Source organism: Notolepis coatsorum (assembly GCF_963971535.1).
Source record: "Notolepis coatsorum genome assembly, chromosome: 17".
NCBI classification, from domain to species: domain Eukaryota; kingdom Metazoa; phylum Chordata; class Actinopteri; order Aulopiformes; family Paralepididae; genus Notolepis; species Notolepis coatsorum.
This window is the reverse complement of record NC_140181.1, coordinates 53398296-53416811: the sequence shown is the minus strand read 5'-3', so window position 1 is coordinate 53416811 and position 18516 is coordinate 53398296. Positions and strand designations below refer to the sequence as shown.

General features: G+C 41.5%; 1 protein-coding gene across 1 annotated transcript in view; it reads left to right on the top strand.

Moving 5' to 3' along the window:
- The window catches only part of epha2b (eph receptor A2 b), a 69868-nt gene extending 60432 nt beyond the window's left edge, over positions 1 to 9436 (top strand). The window contains exons 14-17 of the mRNA XM_084332961.1: positions 2227 to 2376; positions 4663 to 4856; positions 5256 to 5411; positions 7596 to 9436. Of these exons, the coding sequence (XP_084189087.1) occupies positions 2227 to 2376; positions 4663 to 4856; positions 5256 to 5411; positions 7596 to 7704 (609 nt within the window). The 3' untranslated portion in view covers positions 7705 to 9436. The remainder of the gene's footprint in view (positions 1 to 2226; positions 2377 to 4662; positions 4857 to 5255; positions 5412 to 7595) is intronic.
- Positions 9437 to 18516: the final 9080 nt, after the last annotated feature.

Below are 18516 nucleotides of genomic sequence, written 5' to 3'. Positions count from 1 at the left end.
ATTAGATTCTTATATCTGTATGTCATTATGAATTGAAAATGGGGGACCCTGATGTAAACAAGACAAAAGTCTTTCTCTGGTCTGCATCCCCTTAACAATTGTGTGTATTGAGCTGTACTGTACTGTACCCACCCCTTAACAATTGTGTGTATTGAGCTGTACTGTACTGTACCCATTCTGCAATCTGTTAATTAAAATGTTCAATCAATCAGTATATATTGTTATTTATTTTTGTTTTAGTGCAGGCCAGGGGTGGCCAACCCGCGGCTTGTGAGCCGCATGTGGCTCTTTGCCCGTCAATGTGTGGCTCTTCCATCCATAAAAAAAAAATGATATTATAATTTCTTTTTTTTATATAATTTTCTTTTTGTCACTCATTCCATAAGGACGTAGAATAAACATTCACAGATTTTTTTTTTTTAAATGGTCCATTTGCATGTTCTTGGTATCTGAATCTAGGGACATCTATGGATCTCAGGGAATGTATTCCCAGTGTCAGAAATAGTGTGTCTGTTACTAGGCTTGAGTAAATTGTAATGAACCAAAGGAGAATATCAATTATATTAAAAAAATATTTTTTATCTTTGACTGTGAATAACACCATGCAAAAATTTACCAGACCTGAAAAATCTAAGCAAATTAATAAAGGGAAGATGATTAAACATGTTTTGTAGATACAGTACTGAATTCTGCCATCTTTTTTAAAATGTAAATTTCTCCACCATTTTTCATCATATTGCAACACAGTTTTTTGCTAGACGTTCACAGAAAGGTAGAGAAACTAACTGCGTTCTGTTTTATGGCAATAACGTTCAGGTATGTGGGAGATAATCCCAAAAAATAAGAGAAATAAAAAAGTAAATCCAGAAGTCAGATGATTGACAGTGGCTGGGGTGAGCTGGGTAGGGTAGTTTTTCTAAATTCGAAACCCCAGAGTCTCTTCCTTCAAAAGACTACACTCACTTTTGGCTGCTCCACTTCCTCCTGTCAATATGCGCCGATTTCTATAATCTTATATTTCACTAATAACAGTTAAAATCATTGGTAAACAAACGTAATGCTGAAAATATACACTTTTACTGTATATTTCGGGCATAAGAGGTTAACCCTGTGAGGCCCAAATTAAAAAGACATTAGCAACTTCAGAGGGTGGGACATATAAACACATTTACAACAGGACCAATTGACTATACATGTGCTTAACATTTTATAAATAAACATTTACAGATTTTTTTTTTTTTAATGGCTAAACATGATTTTGTAATTTTACAACCGGGGGTCTCACAGGGTACTTTTAACCCCGTGAGGCCCAAATAAAAAAGACATTAGCAACTTCAGAGGCCAGAGGGTGAGACCTATAAACACATGAAAGTTTGCTGTGACTGAAAAAAAAGGTTGAGAAACGCTGGTATATGGTGTGGCTCTTTGTGGTACCACAGTCATTTTTGTGGCTCTTAATCTCTGACTGGTTGGCCACTCCTGGTATAGTGCTTAACAAGCTATGATGAATTGAAAATGGGGGACCCTGATGTAAACAAGACGAAAGTCTTTCTCTGGTCTGCATCCCCTTAACAATTGTATGTATTGAGCTGTACTGTACTGTACCCATTCTGCAATCTGTTAATAAACTTTTCAATCAATCAATCAAAGCATAATTTAATGTTGCCCAGTTGTGGCCTGTTGAGGGGCAATACATATCAAAAGTTCCAAAACATCTATTGTGTTTGTATTTGTATGATCCACTATATAAACATAGTAATTATAATATCTACATACATGGAATTTGATTGGAGGCTAGTCTCACTTTGTCCCACAGCAACATTAAAATAGTTTCGATTTGTGTATGTTGTTTATGTAAAAAAAATTACTTGAAAGTAACACAATAGTTACTTTCTTATAATTTGTAACTGAGTAAGTAATTTAGTTACTTTTTGGAAGAAGTAACTAGTAACTAACTAGTTACTTTTTAAAAGTAACTTGCCCAACACTGGTTATAAGATATAATATAGGGGGAGGGGAGGTACAAGGTATGGGCAGGGTAATAGAAAGACCATAAATATAGACAAATAAATATAGACAATAAATATATGAATAAAAAGTAAACAGTAGACAAAACAAGTATTAAAATGTTAGTGCTCACACTTTTAAATATGACATTTCAAAAAGATTTACCTGACCTTATGTGTTCTAAAGTTAATTGGAACTTTTTTCTATCAATCCCAACAGGGTGGTAAGATCCCCATTCGTTGGACCGCTCCGGAAGCCATCGCGTACAGGAAGTTCACCTCGGCTAGCGACGTGTGGAGTTTTGGCATCGTCATGTGGGAGGTCATGGCCTTCGGGGAGAGGCCGTACTGGGACATGAGCAACCATGAGGTAAAGTGAAGGTGAAATGTGGACTTTAAGGAAGTGTTGTGGCTGATGTTAGCCCACCAACTATGTTTACGAGAGTTGAACAAGTTAAACTGCTACTGCGAAAGCCAGTACTAACATTTTGGACACAAAATGTAAACATTGAATTAGTACTAACAGAAAAACTTCAATTTGCAAAATACAACACAAGTTCACCATTGGTGATGTTGGTGTAAAGACATATTCACAATTCACATATTCCACAGAATGACAGACAATGACAACAGGACCTCACACCTCACATACAGCCTAACAGACACAGTACAATGACAACAGGACCTCACACCTCATATACAGCAGAACAGACACAGTACAACGACAACAGGACCTCACACCTCACATACAGCCTAACAGACACAGTACAATGACAACAGGACCTCACACCTCACATACAGCATAACAGACACAGTACAATGACAACAGGGCCTCACACCTCACATAAAGCAGCACAGACACGGTAGAATGACAACAGGACCTCACACCTCACATACAAACATCATAACAGACACAGTACAATGACAACAGGACCTCACACCTCACATACAGCAGAACAGACACAGTACAATGACAACAGGACCTCACACCTCACATACAGCAGAACAGACACAGTACAATGACAACAGGACCTCACACCTCACATATAGCAGAACAGACACAGCACAATGACAACAGGACCTCACACCTCACATACAGCAGAACAGACACAGTACAATGACAACAGGACCTCACACCTCACATACAGCCTAACAGACACAGTACAATGACAACAGGACCTCACACCTCACATACAGCAGAACAGACACAGTACAATGACAACAGGACCTCACACCTCACATACAGCCTAACAGACACAGTACAATGACAACAGGACCTCACACCTCACATACAGCAGAACAGACACAGTACAATGACAACAGGACCTCACACCTCACATATAGCAGAACAGACACAGTACAATGACAACAGGACCTCACACCTCACATATAGCAGAACAGACACAGCACAATGACAACAGGACCTCACACCTCACATACAGCAGAACAGACAATTGTCAATATAGTAGGGGAAAAAGTAGTAGAACGCGCTCACCTCACTTGACTTGACACTGGGTGCTGTAACCTCTGATACTATACATAAAACATAGGGAAACAAGTCCAGGCACGCACTCCAGGTTTTTCAAATGTATTGGCAGCCTGTAAAAAGTATAGTATGGGCAAAATTCATCCCCTCACAACATTATTTTAGTTGTATCTATTTTTATGCATTTTAACTACCTGAGAAGGGATTTCTTTATTTACTCGACTATTACAAGATACAAATACACTGACATTAGACCCGAGACACAGTTATTTACTTTTTTTGATTGACTTAAATTATCAATGTCCAGTGCATTGTTTGGCCTGTGACCCGCCGCCCATGTTACATATGGGCCACCTGGTCGTCCGTGTGGGGGAGTGAAAGTGAGCGTAGTGCTTTAGAGCAGTGGTTCCCAAAGTCGGGGTCGCGACCCAAAGGTGGGCCGCGAGCAGCCACGGGTGGGCAGCGAGATGATTTCCATTTTTTTTTTTTTTTTTTTTTTTTTGTCAGGCCACTGAACTTAGAAGCAGGCCAGGACAGTGTTTCTAGTTGTATTCTATTCTATTGTATTCTAAATTGTGACTATATGGTTTTATATTAACTTAATAAATAAACAAAAACAAAAAAATCTACTTATTTCAACGAACATTTCAAACTAAATAACAGATTATGCACATAAAACGCTGAAAACAACCGAAGCAACAATAGTATTTTAATGAGGCTATTATTATTATCATTATTATTTTGCAACAAGTTAGCCCTCTCATAAATAGCACATATAAATGAATAACTAACTTGAACTAACTTAATAGGATTGAAGTGATATTTGGCTTAAAAAATCGACCGCCTGGCAAAAAAAAAAAAAAAAAGAAGCCTGACGATGTGCATTGGGCCGCGGCTCTCTGACGCCTTATTTTCTGGGTCCTGGCCTGAAAAGTTTGGGAACCCCTGCTTTAGAGCAGTGACCCATGAGGTTGTTCTACTGAATTAAATAAGTAGCATGAGGCAGGCATGTTGCGAGCATCACAGAGCTCTGACACACAAATCCTTAAGTTGAGAATGACACAGTGGTGCAGGCGTGGCACGGCACATGGTACAGACCGCTGAAGCTAACCACCCAAACCACTATGGGGAAAAGACCTCTTATGAGTTGCCTCTGAACTGTGATTCCAGGTGATGAAGGCCATCAACGAGGCTTTCCGGCTGCCTGCGCCCATGGACTGCCCGTCCACCGTGTACCAGCTCATGCTGCAGTGCTGGCTCCAGGACCGCTCCAAGAGGCCCCGCTTCCCCGACATCGTCAGCCTGCTGGACAAGCTGCTGCGGAGCCCCGACTCCCTGAAGGCCATCGCCGACTTTGACCCGCGGTAAGATTTATTCATCCGCCAGGGTTGAATTACACCACAAAGGGGGGGATATCGCTGACAGCATCGACGCTGTAACCCTAAGCTAATGGGAAAAGTATGTCTGAGCGTAGTCCTGGTTTGAGTAGCGAGGCGAAGTCGATGTGCTATCTGCTGTGTGAGGTTGAATTTGCCTTTGTGTATAAGGGCGTGTGAGCGCTAAAACGTTGTGATAAACGCAACAACGGACAAAAAGGCTGTCGTGTTCATATCTTAATGTGCTTTTCCCCCTGACTGCACCAACTGGTTTTTATCACCCCATTTCCTGCACGGCAATTACACCGTAATCCCCTCCATCGCCGTCTTTGTTGTGGGAAAGCCTGTTGATGATTATCGCTCAGCTCTACTTTCATGTCCCCGCAGCATATCCATCCGCCTGCCCAGCACCAGCGGCTCAGACGGCTCCCCCTTCAGGTCGGTGCCGGAATGGCTAGAGTCCATCAAGATGAGCCAGTACAGCGAGAACTTCAGCTGCGCCGGCGTGGTCACCATGGAGCAGGTCCTGCAGATGAAGAACGAGTGAGTTGCGCCTCTAATGTCTTGTCGACATTATATCACGGTTAGAAGACATAGTATACCAGTAAAGCAGAGAGTAGCACCCATTATACTATTGTTGTCAAATTACGCTATGTTATGGAGCCAGTGCATTGTATGAGTACGTTTTTTTTTCTTTATCCCTGAGTACGTTATGTTTTTGTTTTGTTCCAAAGCTTCTCGAATGGCCAGCAGCGTGGGTTATGCACCATATAAACTCTGCAGCCTCAGCTACGACTTGAGAAATGGGTGAGATGGAAAAAATAATGGAGCGAGAAAGAGAGGGAGAGAGAGACCAGGCTCGTTTGTGGGAAGCCTAGTGGTGGTGGCCTGCGGTCTCCCCATCCCCTTATTCTTCCTCCCTCCTTCTCGCCCTCCATCCTTTCTCTCATCCATCCTTCGTTTCACCCACACATTCGCAGCCCCGGGCAGCAGAGTTTTTAGTTATTTTTTTTCTATAGCCCTAAACCACCGGTTCTGCCTGTTTAGAAACGAAGGGCCCTTTGTGGCCTCTCCAACATTAAAGTATGGGGGGGGGGGGGGGGGGGGGCAGACAAAATAGCTCATGGACCCGAGAAAAGGGTAGATGGTGGAGCCTGGATCTGGATCTGAAATAGACAGAGGAGTCATAAGCGCATGCGAATGTTGCCGTTTTCGCTCATCAGGAAAGATTGAGGAGGTGTGCTCTAACGAAGTGGCTGAGGTTCCAGCCAGACAGTTTGAAGCAATTATCATACCGATTTTGGATCTGTTGGGAGTACCAAAGGAGGCAGGGGCAGGTTGGAGGAGTAGGATACTGAAGCACAAAATAAAAGGTTGTTCACGGGCAATAAGAAAGGCCAGGAGGTTTTTTTCCTAACCGCATGACCTTTGAAAAGGAAACCTCCCTATCCTTTACTGTGGTATATGTAACAAAGTCGGTCTTGATTTTGATTAGCAAAGACACTGCAAGGCACCCTGCGAAGCGCATGGAAAAGAGAGCATCTTAAGTGTTTGTCATATTCCATGGTGAGATTTCACGACCCACCCCCTAACATTTCCATCTCATGGCATCTGGTAGCACTCTCACAAAACCAACAACTATTTACAACCAGCCCTCTGTTCACCAGACGACTGATTCATGGTCGACAGGGAGAATCCTCGTTAAGTAATTAAGGCTCTAATTAAGGCTTTGACAAGGGACTAGCATGTTGCATGCCTATTGCAGGTTTGCGTCACGTGTTTGCGAAGGGTGAACTCCCCACCCCCCTCCAACCTTCCTTTAATGTTAAAGGAACACGCCAACAACATTATGGTGTCTGACTCTTCTCCAGAGTCAGACACCAATTTCCTCTCTGTGTGTCCAGTAGAAAGTCGAATCTGGCTACAAGCTAGCCTAGCTTAACACAAATGAATGGAAGCAGATATGGACCATCTAGCCTAGCTGTTGGCCAAAAATACCTCTCCCCGAGTTTTAAGCTACGCTAGTGGTACATATCCGCTTTCCAATAATTTGTGCTAAGCTAGGCTAGCTTGCAGCTGTATAGCTTTCTACTGAATGCACACAGAGAGGAAATTGGTATCTATCTTATTGTCTGACTCTGGAGAAGACGGTAAGCGCATTCCCCATAATGTGGCCACGCTCCTTTAAAGGAACACTCCACCATTTTGGGAAATTACCTTATTTGCCATCTACCCTGGAGTTAGACAAGAAGATACATACCTTTTTCTTCTCTGTGCATGCAGTAGGAGTAGGAAGACGCGCAGCGTTAGCCTAGCTTAGCATCAGTCACTGGAAGTTTGTTCCTCCATTAGCCTAGTTCCCAACGTCTTCCTACTCCTACTGCATGCATAGAGAAGAAAAAGGTTGTTGCAGTGTTCCTTTAAAAATAAAAGACATTACTGCCCGGAATGTGCTCCACCTAGACACAGTGATGAGTCATTGAGTCAAATATGAATGGTATTAGCTAAAGGCTGGTAATCCATCACATTGGATCAGTCTGCGATTACCTCAAGGGAAGAGAAGGAGGAAGGATGTGACTTGAAAAGTGTTGGATCGAGGCCAAAGTATGAACCTCTCTCTCTCTCTCTCTCTCTCTCTCTCTCTCTCTCTCTCTCTCTCTCTCTCTCTCTCTCTCTCTCTCTCTCTCTCTCTCTCTCTCTCTCTCTCTCTCTCTCTCTCTCTCGCAGGGATATCAAGAACATCGGAGTGAGGCTGCCTGGCCATTTGAAAAGAATTGCTTATAGCATCCTGGGCCTGAAGGACCAGACCAGCACCTTGAGTGTGTTCGCAGTGTGATCCTAACGCGGAGGGGGTTGATTTGAATCAGGCACTGGAAGCTGGCGGTCCTCAGACTGAACTTTGAACTCTAAGCTGAGCTGGAGTAGAGCTGCGGGGACAGCTTGGCAGAACCAAAGGAAACACGCCGACCCTCAGGGGGGCGGCCAACATAGACTGACCTACTGTACATTTGTGTTCCTCTGATATTCCTAACAAATTTGTTCATCTTATCCAAACGGGAATGGAAAAGAAATATACAGCAATAGATGTATCAAGTAGACTGTGTATATTTAGATCTATATTTTTTACTATCCATGTCTTCTGTACAGAATATGCATTTGCTCGAGCGTGTGTGTTTTTTCTCTCTCTTTTGCATTCCTATTTCAAACTCGTAAAAATCCAAGATGTTCAAAGAGTCGAGCTCCATCTTGAAACACTCTGGCTCGTAGTGAAATGACCCCGGGGTCGTAGCATCCAGTATCCAACAAACAAGGAAAGTGCAGTAGGTGACAAATTGAGTGACACTTTGTTCAACCAGTGAGATTGTACGTGAGGAGGAGTGGGCTGCAGTGTTGCCTGATGGTGTGGTGGTGATATTATCGCGTCGCACCTACATTGGCACTTTGGTCCACCGATGAGGATGGAACATTGAACGGACTAAAATGAGCTTGAGCTGGCCAGACGGCGCTCCGTAGGTAAACACAGACCCAATGTGTATTATGTTGGGATTGTCGTTATTGGCTACTGTTCATACCTGCTTCTGGCTTTGTTCAGATATTAAGCTATATCATATAATTTATGTTATATGATGAGGTACTCATCATGTATGGTTTCTGCAGACACTTTGTTGTTTTTGGTTGCTCTCCAAAAGCATTGGGATCAAGAAGACCACTTATAATGTAGCACTTAGATCAAGGATGAATTGGTCTTGTGAGTCTTCTCTGATCTGGAGCGATGGGATCTGGAGCGATCTTTAAAACAAATATATAATTAGATTTCCATCAGAGGAGACGGATCGTTGAAGAAATCGAATGAGAAATGATGTTCAAATGGAATAGATATGATTTCATTTTGAATACATGTACTTTCCACTTGTTTTTTTTGTCAGTTATGAAGTGTGAGAGGGTGAAGTTGGCCAAAAAAACTAAAACAAAAAAAAGCCTAAAATTATGAAAATTATAATGAACTCTTAATTATAATGAATGATTAGATACTTGTGTATTTATATTTTTAGTTTGGTTTGCAATTTCAATGTTCATTTCGTTTTTTATTATTATTATTATTATTATTATTATTATTATTATTATTATTATTATTATTATTATTATTATTATTATTATTATTATATAGCAGAGCTTAGATTCATATTCTATTCTTTGAATTGATTTACCCATATTTCTATGGGTTTAAGTAATGTTTTGGAATGAAACGGTAATGCTTTGACAATTAAGCTTGGTGTAAAAAAAAATAATAACTGCGTTCCATGCATTCTATGAATTTTAAGTGCCTCCTCGTGGAACGGTTGTTGGCGAGTTTCTGTGTCTTGTTGGTTTCACTGAACCGGCCCTTCCACATAGTGATGTGATATGCATAGTTTCCCCACTGCTCTTAATTGATGACTGCAAATCATGTTGTTACTGATAAACACCTTCCTCTACTTGAATTTCCTTTTTTGCTGTAATATTTTTGAAAGTAATTTTTCAGATGTATCAATGAATTGTATATATATATATATATATACAATTTTTGAAAGTAATTTTTCAGATGTATCAATGAATTGTATATATATATATATATATATATATATATATATATATATATATATATATATATATATATATATATATATATATATATATATATATATATATATATGTAAATAATGTAGTTAGACCCCATTTTGGAAAAGGGATTTTGTTTTTTTATTACTCCAGTTTATTGGCTGCAATTGCTGTTTTTACCTTCTTTCTTTTGGTATGGATTTGACTATTGACTATTATTTAGGTAACTCATCAAATGGATGTCAAATTCTTACTATTGCTGTCTTGACATTTCGGCAGTTTTTTCATCAAAAAAGAAAAACAGCAAAACTGCTTCCTTTGGCCTTTTGTTTTATACTGTATTTAAATAGTCTATTTATTTTTTACTTTTTATTTATTTGTCATGATAAACACTGAGCTGGGATTCCAAACAGTAGGTTGTTCTCTCAGTCACAAAAACACACGCTCATCTCAAAGTGTTCCCTTTTATCCATGAATTTGATTTCATTACATTTTTGAAAGCAATAAAGTCTGAAACCTAATTACTGTTGCATGTTGTATAATTGACACACAACAGAACCCAAGAAGGAATGTGCCATTCTTTGTGGAATAAAGAAAAACGTATTTTTTTTAAATGTGCCTCGGCAGGATGTTTATACTTCAGCCTGGATATCCTTTTAACGCTGCTGTTTTGATTTATTCCCCACAAGCAAACATCCTGGAAAGTAGTTTGCCTACCTGTGGTGGAAAATTATTCACACACACAAACACACTATTGCCCTGTCAACAACTATATTCCTCAACATTGCTATAGCTACTGACAGTATTTTCTTGGAGAAATGTATAATCCATAATCAAACAAAGTAAAGGTTTAGTGGTCTCTGTTTTTGACCTAAATGTTTGTGTTTAATTAACAAAGATCACAGCATTCTGCCATTTGAGATGTCTTCCTGCCTTTGGGACCTTTTACATTTAGTCATTTAGTGGACACTTTTATCCAAAGCAATTTACAAATTGAGTACAAAAAGTCAGCAGGAGGGGAGCACCTCTGGTTGCTAAGGGTAAATGGTATTGTCTGTCTAGCAGTGCAGAGCCTGAGTGCTACACTGAGTGCATAGTAGTATGGACATAATAGCATAGTACATAGTAGTAAAAGACAGTATTTTATTTAGGGATGCTCGATATTGTCTTTTTTACCGATATACCGATATTGTCCAACTCTTAATTTCCGATACCGATATATGCAGGGTTCCCCCCCCCCCCCCCCCCAAAACGAAATAATTTCAGGTAATTAACATTACATATCTCTTGTCGTGTAATTACCACAACATTATGCATACTTTGACAATAAATAAAATAATAATTTGTTCTTAAAATATATATATATGGGCGGCTACATGGCGTAGTGGGCAAGGCGCTCACCACGAATGACGGAGACGCTGGGCTTGCCTGTTCGAGCCCAGCGCTCCACATTGGTTTCAGTTTAGCTGGTCGTTCATACTAATACACATTGGCCGTATTAGGGGGTGGGAAACTGATGGGTGGGGATCGGGCGTTGTGGACAGCGACTCCTACAGGTCGGTTGGTGCGCCTGCGCAGTAGAATCAGGAAGTGTCGGGGGCAGCGTGAGCCTCCCACGCGTTACTCCTCGCCACTGAGAGATCGAGCTGCGCAGTTGAAAAGATGCGACTGCCGTTACTTCAAGTACCGGAGGGGACTTGTGCTATGTATGACTTAGTCCACATTGCAGCCGGCTTGTGGGAGGCAAGAAACAGCGTTCGTGACAGGGGAGGGTTGAATTGGATGATACGAAATTGGGATGGGAGAAAATATAGAAAATGGGAGAAAAAGTGGATCAAAAAAAAATATATATATATATATATTTTTAAACCGATACCGATATTTTCCAATATCACAATTTTATGCCAATATCGGCCGATAATATCAGTAGGCCGATAATATCGGACATCCCTAATTTTATTTATTGATGAAAACATAACCCTGCAGCCTTCTTGAGCCAAGGAGAATGTTGCCTTTCTTATAATGGCTCAGATAAGCCTAATTCTGCCTCGCAAAGAGTGTAGTGAAACTGACGGAATTTACTTTAAAGGCTTAATTTTACTCGTGGGTCCATATTATGTATAAGTGGGAGTACTGATCTAAAGTCAGTTTCAGTCTTGTCAGTTTGAATAAGGCTTTCTAAAATGTAGAATTAAGCTTAAATCAAATAGTTTACACACAAGACCAGTAAGGTTAGATCAAGTAACTAGGCATACATAGATTAGGGCTGCTCAATTATGGCAAAAATCACAATCACGATTATTTCAATTGATATTGAAATTATACAGAGCGCACCACTGCGAAGGAAGGGTGTGCTGCATTTACAACACAAGACAAAATGTTGCCTTCCTTTCATCTATCAGGAAACAAACCTTTCCAAACTGCCAATCCGACAAATCCGGAATTGCCCGTCACTTAATTTCCCATTTGTACCTTGACCCAGCCCTGGTCCCTTATCTCATTTACATTGACCTTGTGTCGACGGGGGGGGGGGGGGGGGGGGGGGGGGGGGTTAGTTCCCTGGCGCCTGGCATTTCTGAAAAGTTAACAGCCTCAGTTGATTGATGCGTGCTACAAAACCTTTAATGCATTCCACAGATAACAGATACGTACAAGAGAGGGAGGAATGTCAATATTTAGATGTTGAATTAATCTCTGGGTCAACAGAGGACCGGCAAGGAAGCAGCTAGGCCTGCAGGTAAGACGGAGCTTGGGAACCCGGGATCTGTTCGTAAGCCCCGCCCACTGCACGCGGCTTTGTCCTTGACTTCAGAGTGGCTTGACTAAACGAAAGCTTTATGTGTGTTGTGTTCCAGTTGCCACTTTGAGGTGAATGGGAATGCCTAGAAATAGTCAAGGCTTTGTTTATGTGTGTGTGTGTGTGTGTGTGTGTGTGTGTGTGTGTGTGTGTGTGTGTGTGTGTGTGTGTGTGTTGTAAACCAAAAGAAGAAAAAGAAAAGTGTTCCATCATTTTCCATCCCTCCCATTTGTCCAATGTGTCTTAAAGTGTGGTGACATTTTTCCCCCTTCTCTTTTCAGTCTTCCATCCTAGAAGAAAAAACAAGAACAGAACCACTGTGTTATTTATTTGGCAATTGTCTATGTGTGTGTGTGTGTGTGTGTGTGTGTGTGTGTGTGTGTGTGTGTGTGTGTGTGTGTGTGTGTGTGTGCGCGTGCGTGCGCGTGCGTGTGTGTGTCAGTCTATCCCTTTTTTGGATTCATGTAAATTAATATCTGAATGTGTCTAATCAACTGTGGCAGAACACACCACTCCTGAGTATAATTTCACTGTATTTTCCTGCTTGAGTATGTGAGTGTCAGTGTGAGTGTGTGCGTGTGTGAGTGTATGAGTATGAGTGTAGGAGTGTGAGTGTATGAGTGTGTCTGTGTGTGTGTGTGTGTGTGTGTGTGTGTGTGTGTGTGTGTGTGTGTGTGTGTGTGTGTGTGTGTGTGTGTGTGTGTGTGTGTGTGAGTGTATGAGGGTGTGAGTGTGTGAGTGTATGAGTGTGAGTGTGAGCGTGTGAGTGTGTGCGTGAGTGTATGAGTGTGTGAGTCTGCAGAAGCTTGTGTCTCCTCCGCCGTTGGGACTGCAAATGAGAAGGAGGACAAAGAGAAATAGCCTAGAGAGAGAAATAGAGGGAGTTAAAGAGAGAGACACAGGGCTTTACTTGCACGGCCACAATAGCATGTGGTGACTGTGTTGAAGGCTGGTCGTCGAGGCCTCTGCATCTGCCAGTTGAAGCTCAGCGCTGCCCCTAGTGGCTTCTTCAGCGTGGGGGCATGTGGCTTTCGATTCCAGAGCCTCCCTCCTTCTTGTGGCCTGTTAGATGTCTCTGTTCTTATAGTAAATGTCCATTTTAAAGAAAGGGGGGAGAGAGGAGGGGTGTTACCATGGTAGCGTTCATGTATGACCTCTCTCTTTCCATTCCTACATATGAGTTTCTCTGGGCAGCCTCAAAATTTTGGGATTTGAAATGTGCAAAAAAAAAAGAACAGCAATGCAGAGGAATTTACATCCATGCTAATTTTAGAGATGGGTTCCTGACCAAAAAACACATCCTCCAATTTCTGTCTATATTGGTCTCCCTCTCTCTCCCTCTCTCTCCCTGACACTCCACGGCTTTTGCAGATTATTCTGTTCCCCAAGCCTCTCCAATCCCCCTCAATTTTAAAATGTTTTCCTTGCATTCCTGAACTAAATAGATTTCCTGATCCAAGATTTCACTGTAGTGCCAAGCCCCTTGATGTGCAGATTTACTCAACATAAAAACAAATGATGCTGCTGCTGGTAGCTAAGCCATTTAACTTTTAATTACGTTTTTTTCACTCGCTTTAATAACCAAGATTCGACGGTTGGTACAAATTCCCTTATTTTGTTGCCAGGATCTAACATTTCTTCTACTGGGCCCGTGGACCTGTGGGTCTGTTTGATGTCACGGTGCCGGGCTAACATGGAGGAATTCAGAGGAGAGCAGAGTGTAGAAACACAAGCCACTGTTGACATAAGCCTTGTCACTCGACAGAGCGAGTTGTATATTTTGAAACGTCGGCCTAATTCGCTCCATGTCCCTGCTAATGACATCGCTGATGTCACAGGAACATAAACAAATCCTAACAAATCCTCCGAAGACCTAAGATTTGGTGCCCGTGAGCCACCAACGTCATTTGCTTCATGTCAAAAGAGCGTTGAGTTTGTAGAATGTGACACCGAGAAAAGTTTCCATTTCTCTCCGCCGTCTCAAGTGAACAAAATATACACTTTGAAACCTTTGACCCTCGAAAATTAGCAGTAGTTCCTATAACTCTGGACTTCTGGAAGTAGGATCCAGCCTCCAAAGCTTTTTCTACCTAGCTATTCCACTGAATGTAATTTAATTACCGGTTTATAGGTTTGCATGGAGTCTTACTGGTGCTTCTTGTGCGGGGGATTTTGCCCAGCTTTTAGACATTTACTGCATGCAACCTGGGTGGCATGGCCTATATATGTACACACATGTGCCTCAGATTCAGTTGTAACCTCTCATTCAGTGTGGAAACTCGACACTTCGGCCACCTCTGGATGCACTGCACCAAAGCCCCAGGACTTATGAAAACATTTGAATGGGAATGGTCCAAATAACACACAGAAAACACGACAGGAACCCGCATGTCCTTATTCTATTTCTCTTGGCCCCTGAAGTTTCACCCTGCGTGACACGTCTTTGACTTTTTACGGTCAACCCTCTTTTTCCGCACAGCTTTTCTATAGCACCCTCCCCCACACTCCTTAATTTCCGCCTGTCTACATATGTTGTGTAGGCCATTAATCGTTCCCTGCACAACATGCACCCCAGCAGATAATTACTGTCATTAAACCAATTAGGGTGCATATGGAGGGAGGGGGGGGGGGGGGGGGGGCTATCCAGGCCCAGAGGCCTTCTACTCCTTTCCCCTATACCGGGACAGGTCGGACAGCAGTGGTGGTCTGCCGAATCTCTGGCACCGCTTTGAGAACTAAAGACATGGGAGGAGGAGGAGGGAGGGAGGGGTTGGGTCAGGGGTGGGGTGGGGTTTGAAAATTACTGCAGCCCAGTTCTGGATTAATGTAATTTCCTGTCAGTATAGCCTTGGAAAGACCTTGCAAATAAGTAACTCCGCTGCAGGCTAAGCAGCCATCCCCATTATCCACCGAACCTCCCGACCCTTCCTTTTTTGGAGGACAAAAGCGGCCATTTAGGTTTGTCGTCAAAACGTGCTGTGCGCTCACAGCCGACAGCAGTGTTCAACTCTGAGGAGCGAGGAGAGGAAGAGGGAGACATATGAAATAGAGATTAGAAGTGGCAGAAAAACTGAGGGGGGAGAGAGCGGCCCATCTGTAGACAGTGGTTTTCAATGTATTCACTCCATCGTGCGATTTCTGAGCTAATATTATGATTTCATTGTGTTGGGACACGGTGGGGAGTCCTGGCACTAGAAGGCAATAATACTGAGTACTGACAACGGACATTATTTGAATTATTGGGACAAATGGGGGAGTGAGTGCTTCCAGTTAGCCGTCTACATGTCAAGCGAAGCCACAGAAAGTCCCTTGCACTCCCTCGGAAAGTCTTGCGCGGTGAGCCGCGACAAACTGTGGCCCTCGTTGTTTTCGCCATAAGTATTTCCCAGCATTCGTGTTGTAGTTGGCCTCTGCGCATTTTAAGAACTCTTGTGCGGGAAGCAGATGGTATACCACTGAACAAGGAGCTTTCATGTTGGTTTTTCTCTGCCTGCCTTTTCCAGGTGAACGTAAAGATGTTGAACTTGTAACGACTCCAGAGCACATCAACTTTAGAAACGGAGAGGAGAAAATATAGCAAATTGCGCATGTTTAAGGTAGGGTTAGGCGTAGATATAAAACATTAGATGCAACATTATGTCATAAATTATGGGATGACCATCCGCAATCTTACCTGGGTATTCTTTACATTCTTTACAATAACTTCCTATGGGCAGAAACTATGTTTGTCAACTGTGCAGCCTAATTGCTGTACTAAAATGATGAAAGAGACTCAGTATAAAGTAAATGAGAGATGTTTTAATATATATATTTATTTTTAAAAAGTGGTCAACTAATACTACAAATAGTTAGTAAAGTATGTAAATGAGATCTAGATCAAATGGTAATGCTGATTGTTAGTTCTCAAGTGTTATGTTAATGTTAGCTAAGCTAACTTTGAGCTCAAAGGTAACATTTAGTAATGTTATAACAAAGTTATTAATACTACATTTGACCGCTAAGCAGCTGATTTCCCGCTAATCAAGTGTAAAGTAAACATAGTCAAGGAGAAGTGCTTGCCTTCATTCCTAAATCCCATTTCATAATATCTCAAGACAAATCCAGCAAGCAATTTATGTTAAAATGTACACAAAAAGCCCAGCGAGCCACATCCTTGGCAGCAACATGAGTTATGCAATATTTAAAGAAATAACGTTAAAATGTAACGTTAAAATGTAACGAATCTGGTTATAGTACCTCCATCCTTGAATCCTGTAATCATTCATTATATATTAACATCACTTGTTGTCAGATTACTTTATGGCTTTACACAATATACAGTGTATAGTAAAGCAAATACAAAATAATCCAAGTCTTGATCAAGTTAAGTAATCCAGTCTGAGACAGGAGATTTGTACTCAAGCAGTTCAGTTCAGCAAAGTTCTCTTCAACTCATGTGGCCCCACGGTGGCTCAATGAGCATGAAGACCCCACAATTGAATTGGGTCTAATGCATGATAATAATAGGCCTACAGTGGTCCATATTGACAGGATTAAGAACTGAGATACAAATATATATAAATTCCCAATTATAAAGACTTTAATATGATTATATTTGTGATTGAAGGCATGCTTTGTTTTCTTGGAGCTATTATAATCAAACGATGGAACCCACCCGGAAAGAGTAAACGCGGCAGGCCTCGAAACACCTGGCGCCGTTCTTGGGAAGGGGAAATGAAAGAGGCTGGACTGGGATGGCACAACATCGTTCGGGAGGCAAAAAAACGTGCAACATGGAAAGAAATCATCAGTGGCCTATGCTCCGCAGGGAGTGCAAAGGCTTAAGTCAAGTAAGTCATTATAATCAAACTTCTGCCAGAATGTTCGTTGTTTTGGTTCATTATAAACAGGCACAGTTGTCTTACACTCATTACTTTGAGAAAAAAAATATTATTTATGTACTGGGAGAACTCTTTCGCCATTGGTTCCAATTACAGCTCATTTAGAACTGGACCCAGGTAAGATGGCTGTCGTATGGTCCCATTCCAGAATGTCAATTGATTATGACACATCACACAATGTTTTATATCTATGGGATTAGGCTCCTGATTCAAAGCTCTGAACCAGTTCTCTGGTGCCATCAAAGAGTGAAAAATTGCTCCCAGAGGAGCTGATGTGGTTTTTGTGTATCCTTTCCTGAATTGCAATTATATAATCAAAGTGATCACAGCTGTTGTCATGACTCATCAACCTTGAAAATAAAATAACTATGCCCCTTGTGGCTACACGGTAAAATTACATATAGATCCAACCCCCTCAAAATTTGAAAAGCATCCAAGTCCCAAATCCACCCTAAAAAAAACAACCACAAAAATATATTCACTAGATGTTTGTGGCTCCATCATCAGAAACGCCATGATGATGTATTATGTGTACTTTATGTACCCCTTTGAAGCCCTTTATTCAAGTACTGCGCAAAGAAACCCGCAATCCCATCGACTCAAATCATAGATTTGTTTCGGGTCAAATATGGAATTGTTTGTGTCTCTCATGGTGATGGAAAAATGTATAATAGAACACAAGATACTTATGCCCTAATGGTAAGGATACGCATTCAATGAAGAAACCCACTCCCATTGCCAAAAGAAAGTCTAACATGCCTATGAATATTTATACTATGGAATTACACACAAATGTGTTACATGGCCCATAACGGCCCCCAAACAGCATTGCCAACTTCAATAGACCCGTGCCTCATTGTCTGAGCTCCAGGTATTGACAATGTGATGCTACATAACCCCCCACATGGCCCCTAACATTGCTACACAGAGCTGTCTCTACACATGTGTGTCACAGCCTGCTATAAACACCTCTGCCCAAGAGAGCACATTTCTTTACTAGATAGAAAATGCGGCTATAACGTTGAATTGGGTGTATAGAGTAACACTAATAACCAAAAAATAAGCTTGTCTGGACATTTATGAGTTAGGCAAAAAAGTTAATGGATTAGAGCTATGTCTTTTCTGTGTAAGGAAACCATATATTTATGGCTGCGTTCATCTGCCTTTCCATGGACACATTGAATAAACAAGGCTGCACAGATGCCGTGAAATTAAAAATTAAACAAAAAAAATCGGTTCTTATTCTTTTATTTTTTTTCTACTTTTTCTCCCCTCTTTTTTCTGTATTTTTCTCCCATCCCAATTTAGTCGTTATGCCAATTCCCTTCCTGGTCGTTGCGAGCATTTCCCACTGTCAGCCTAGGGACGGAGA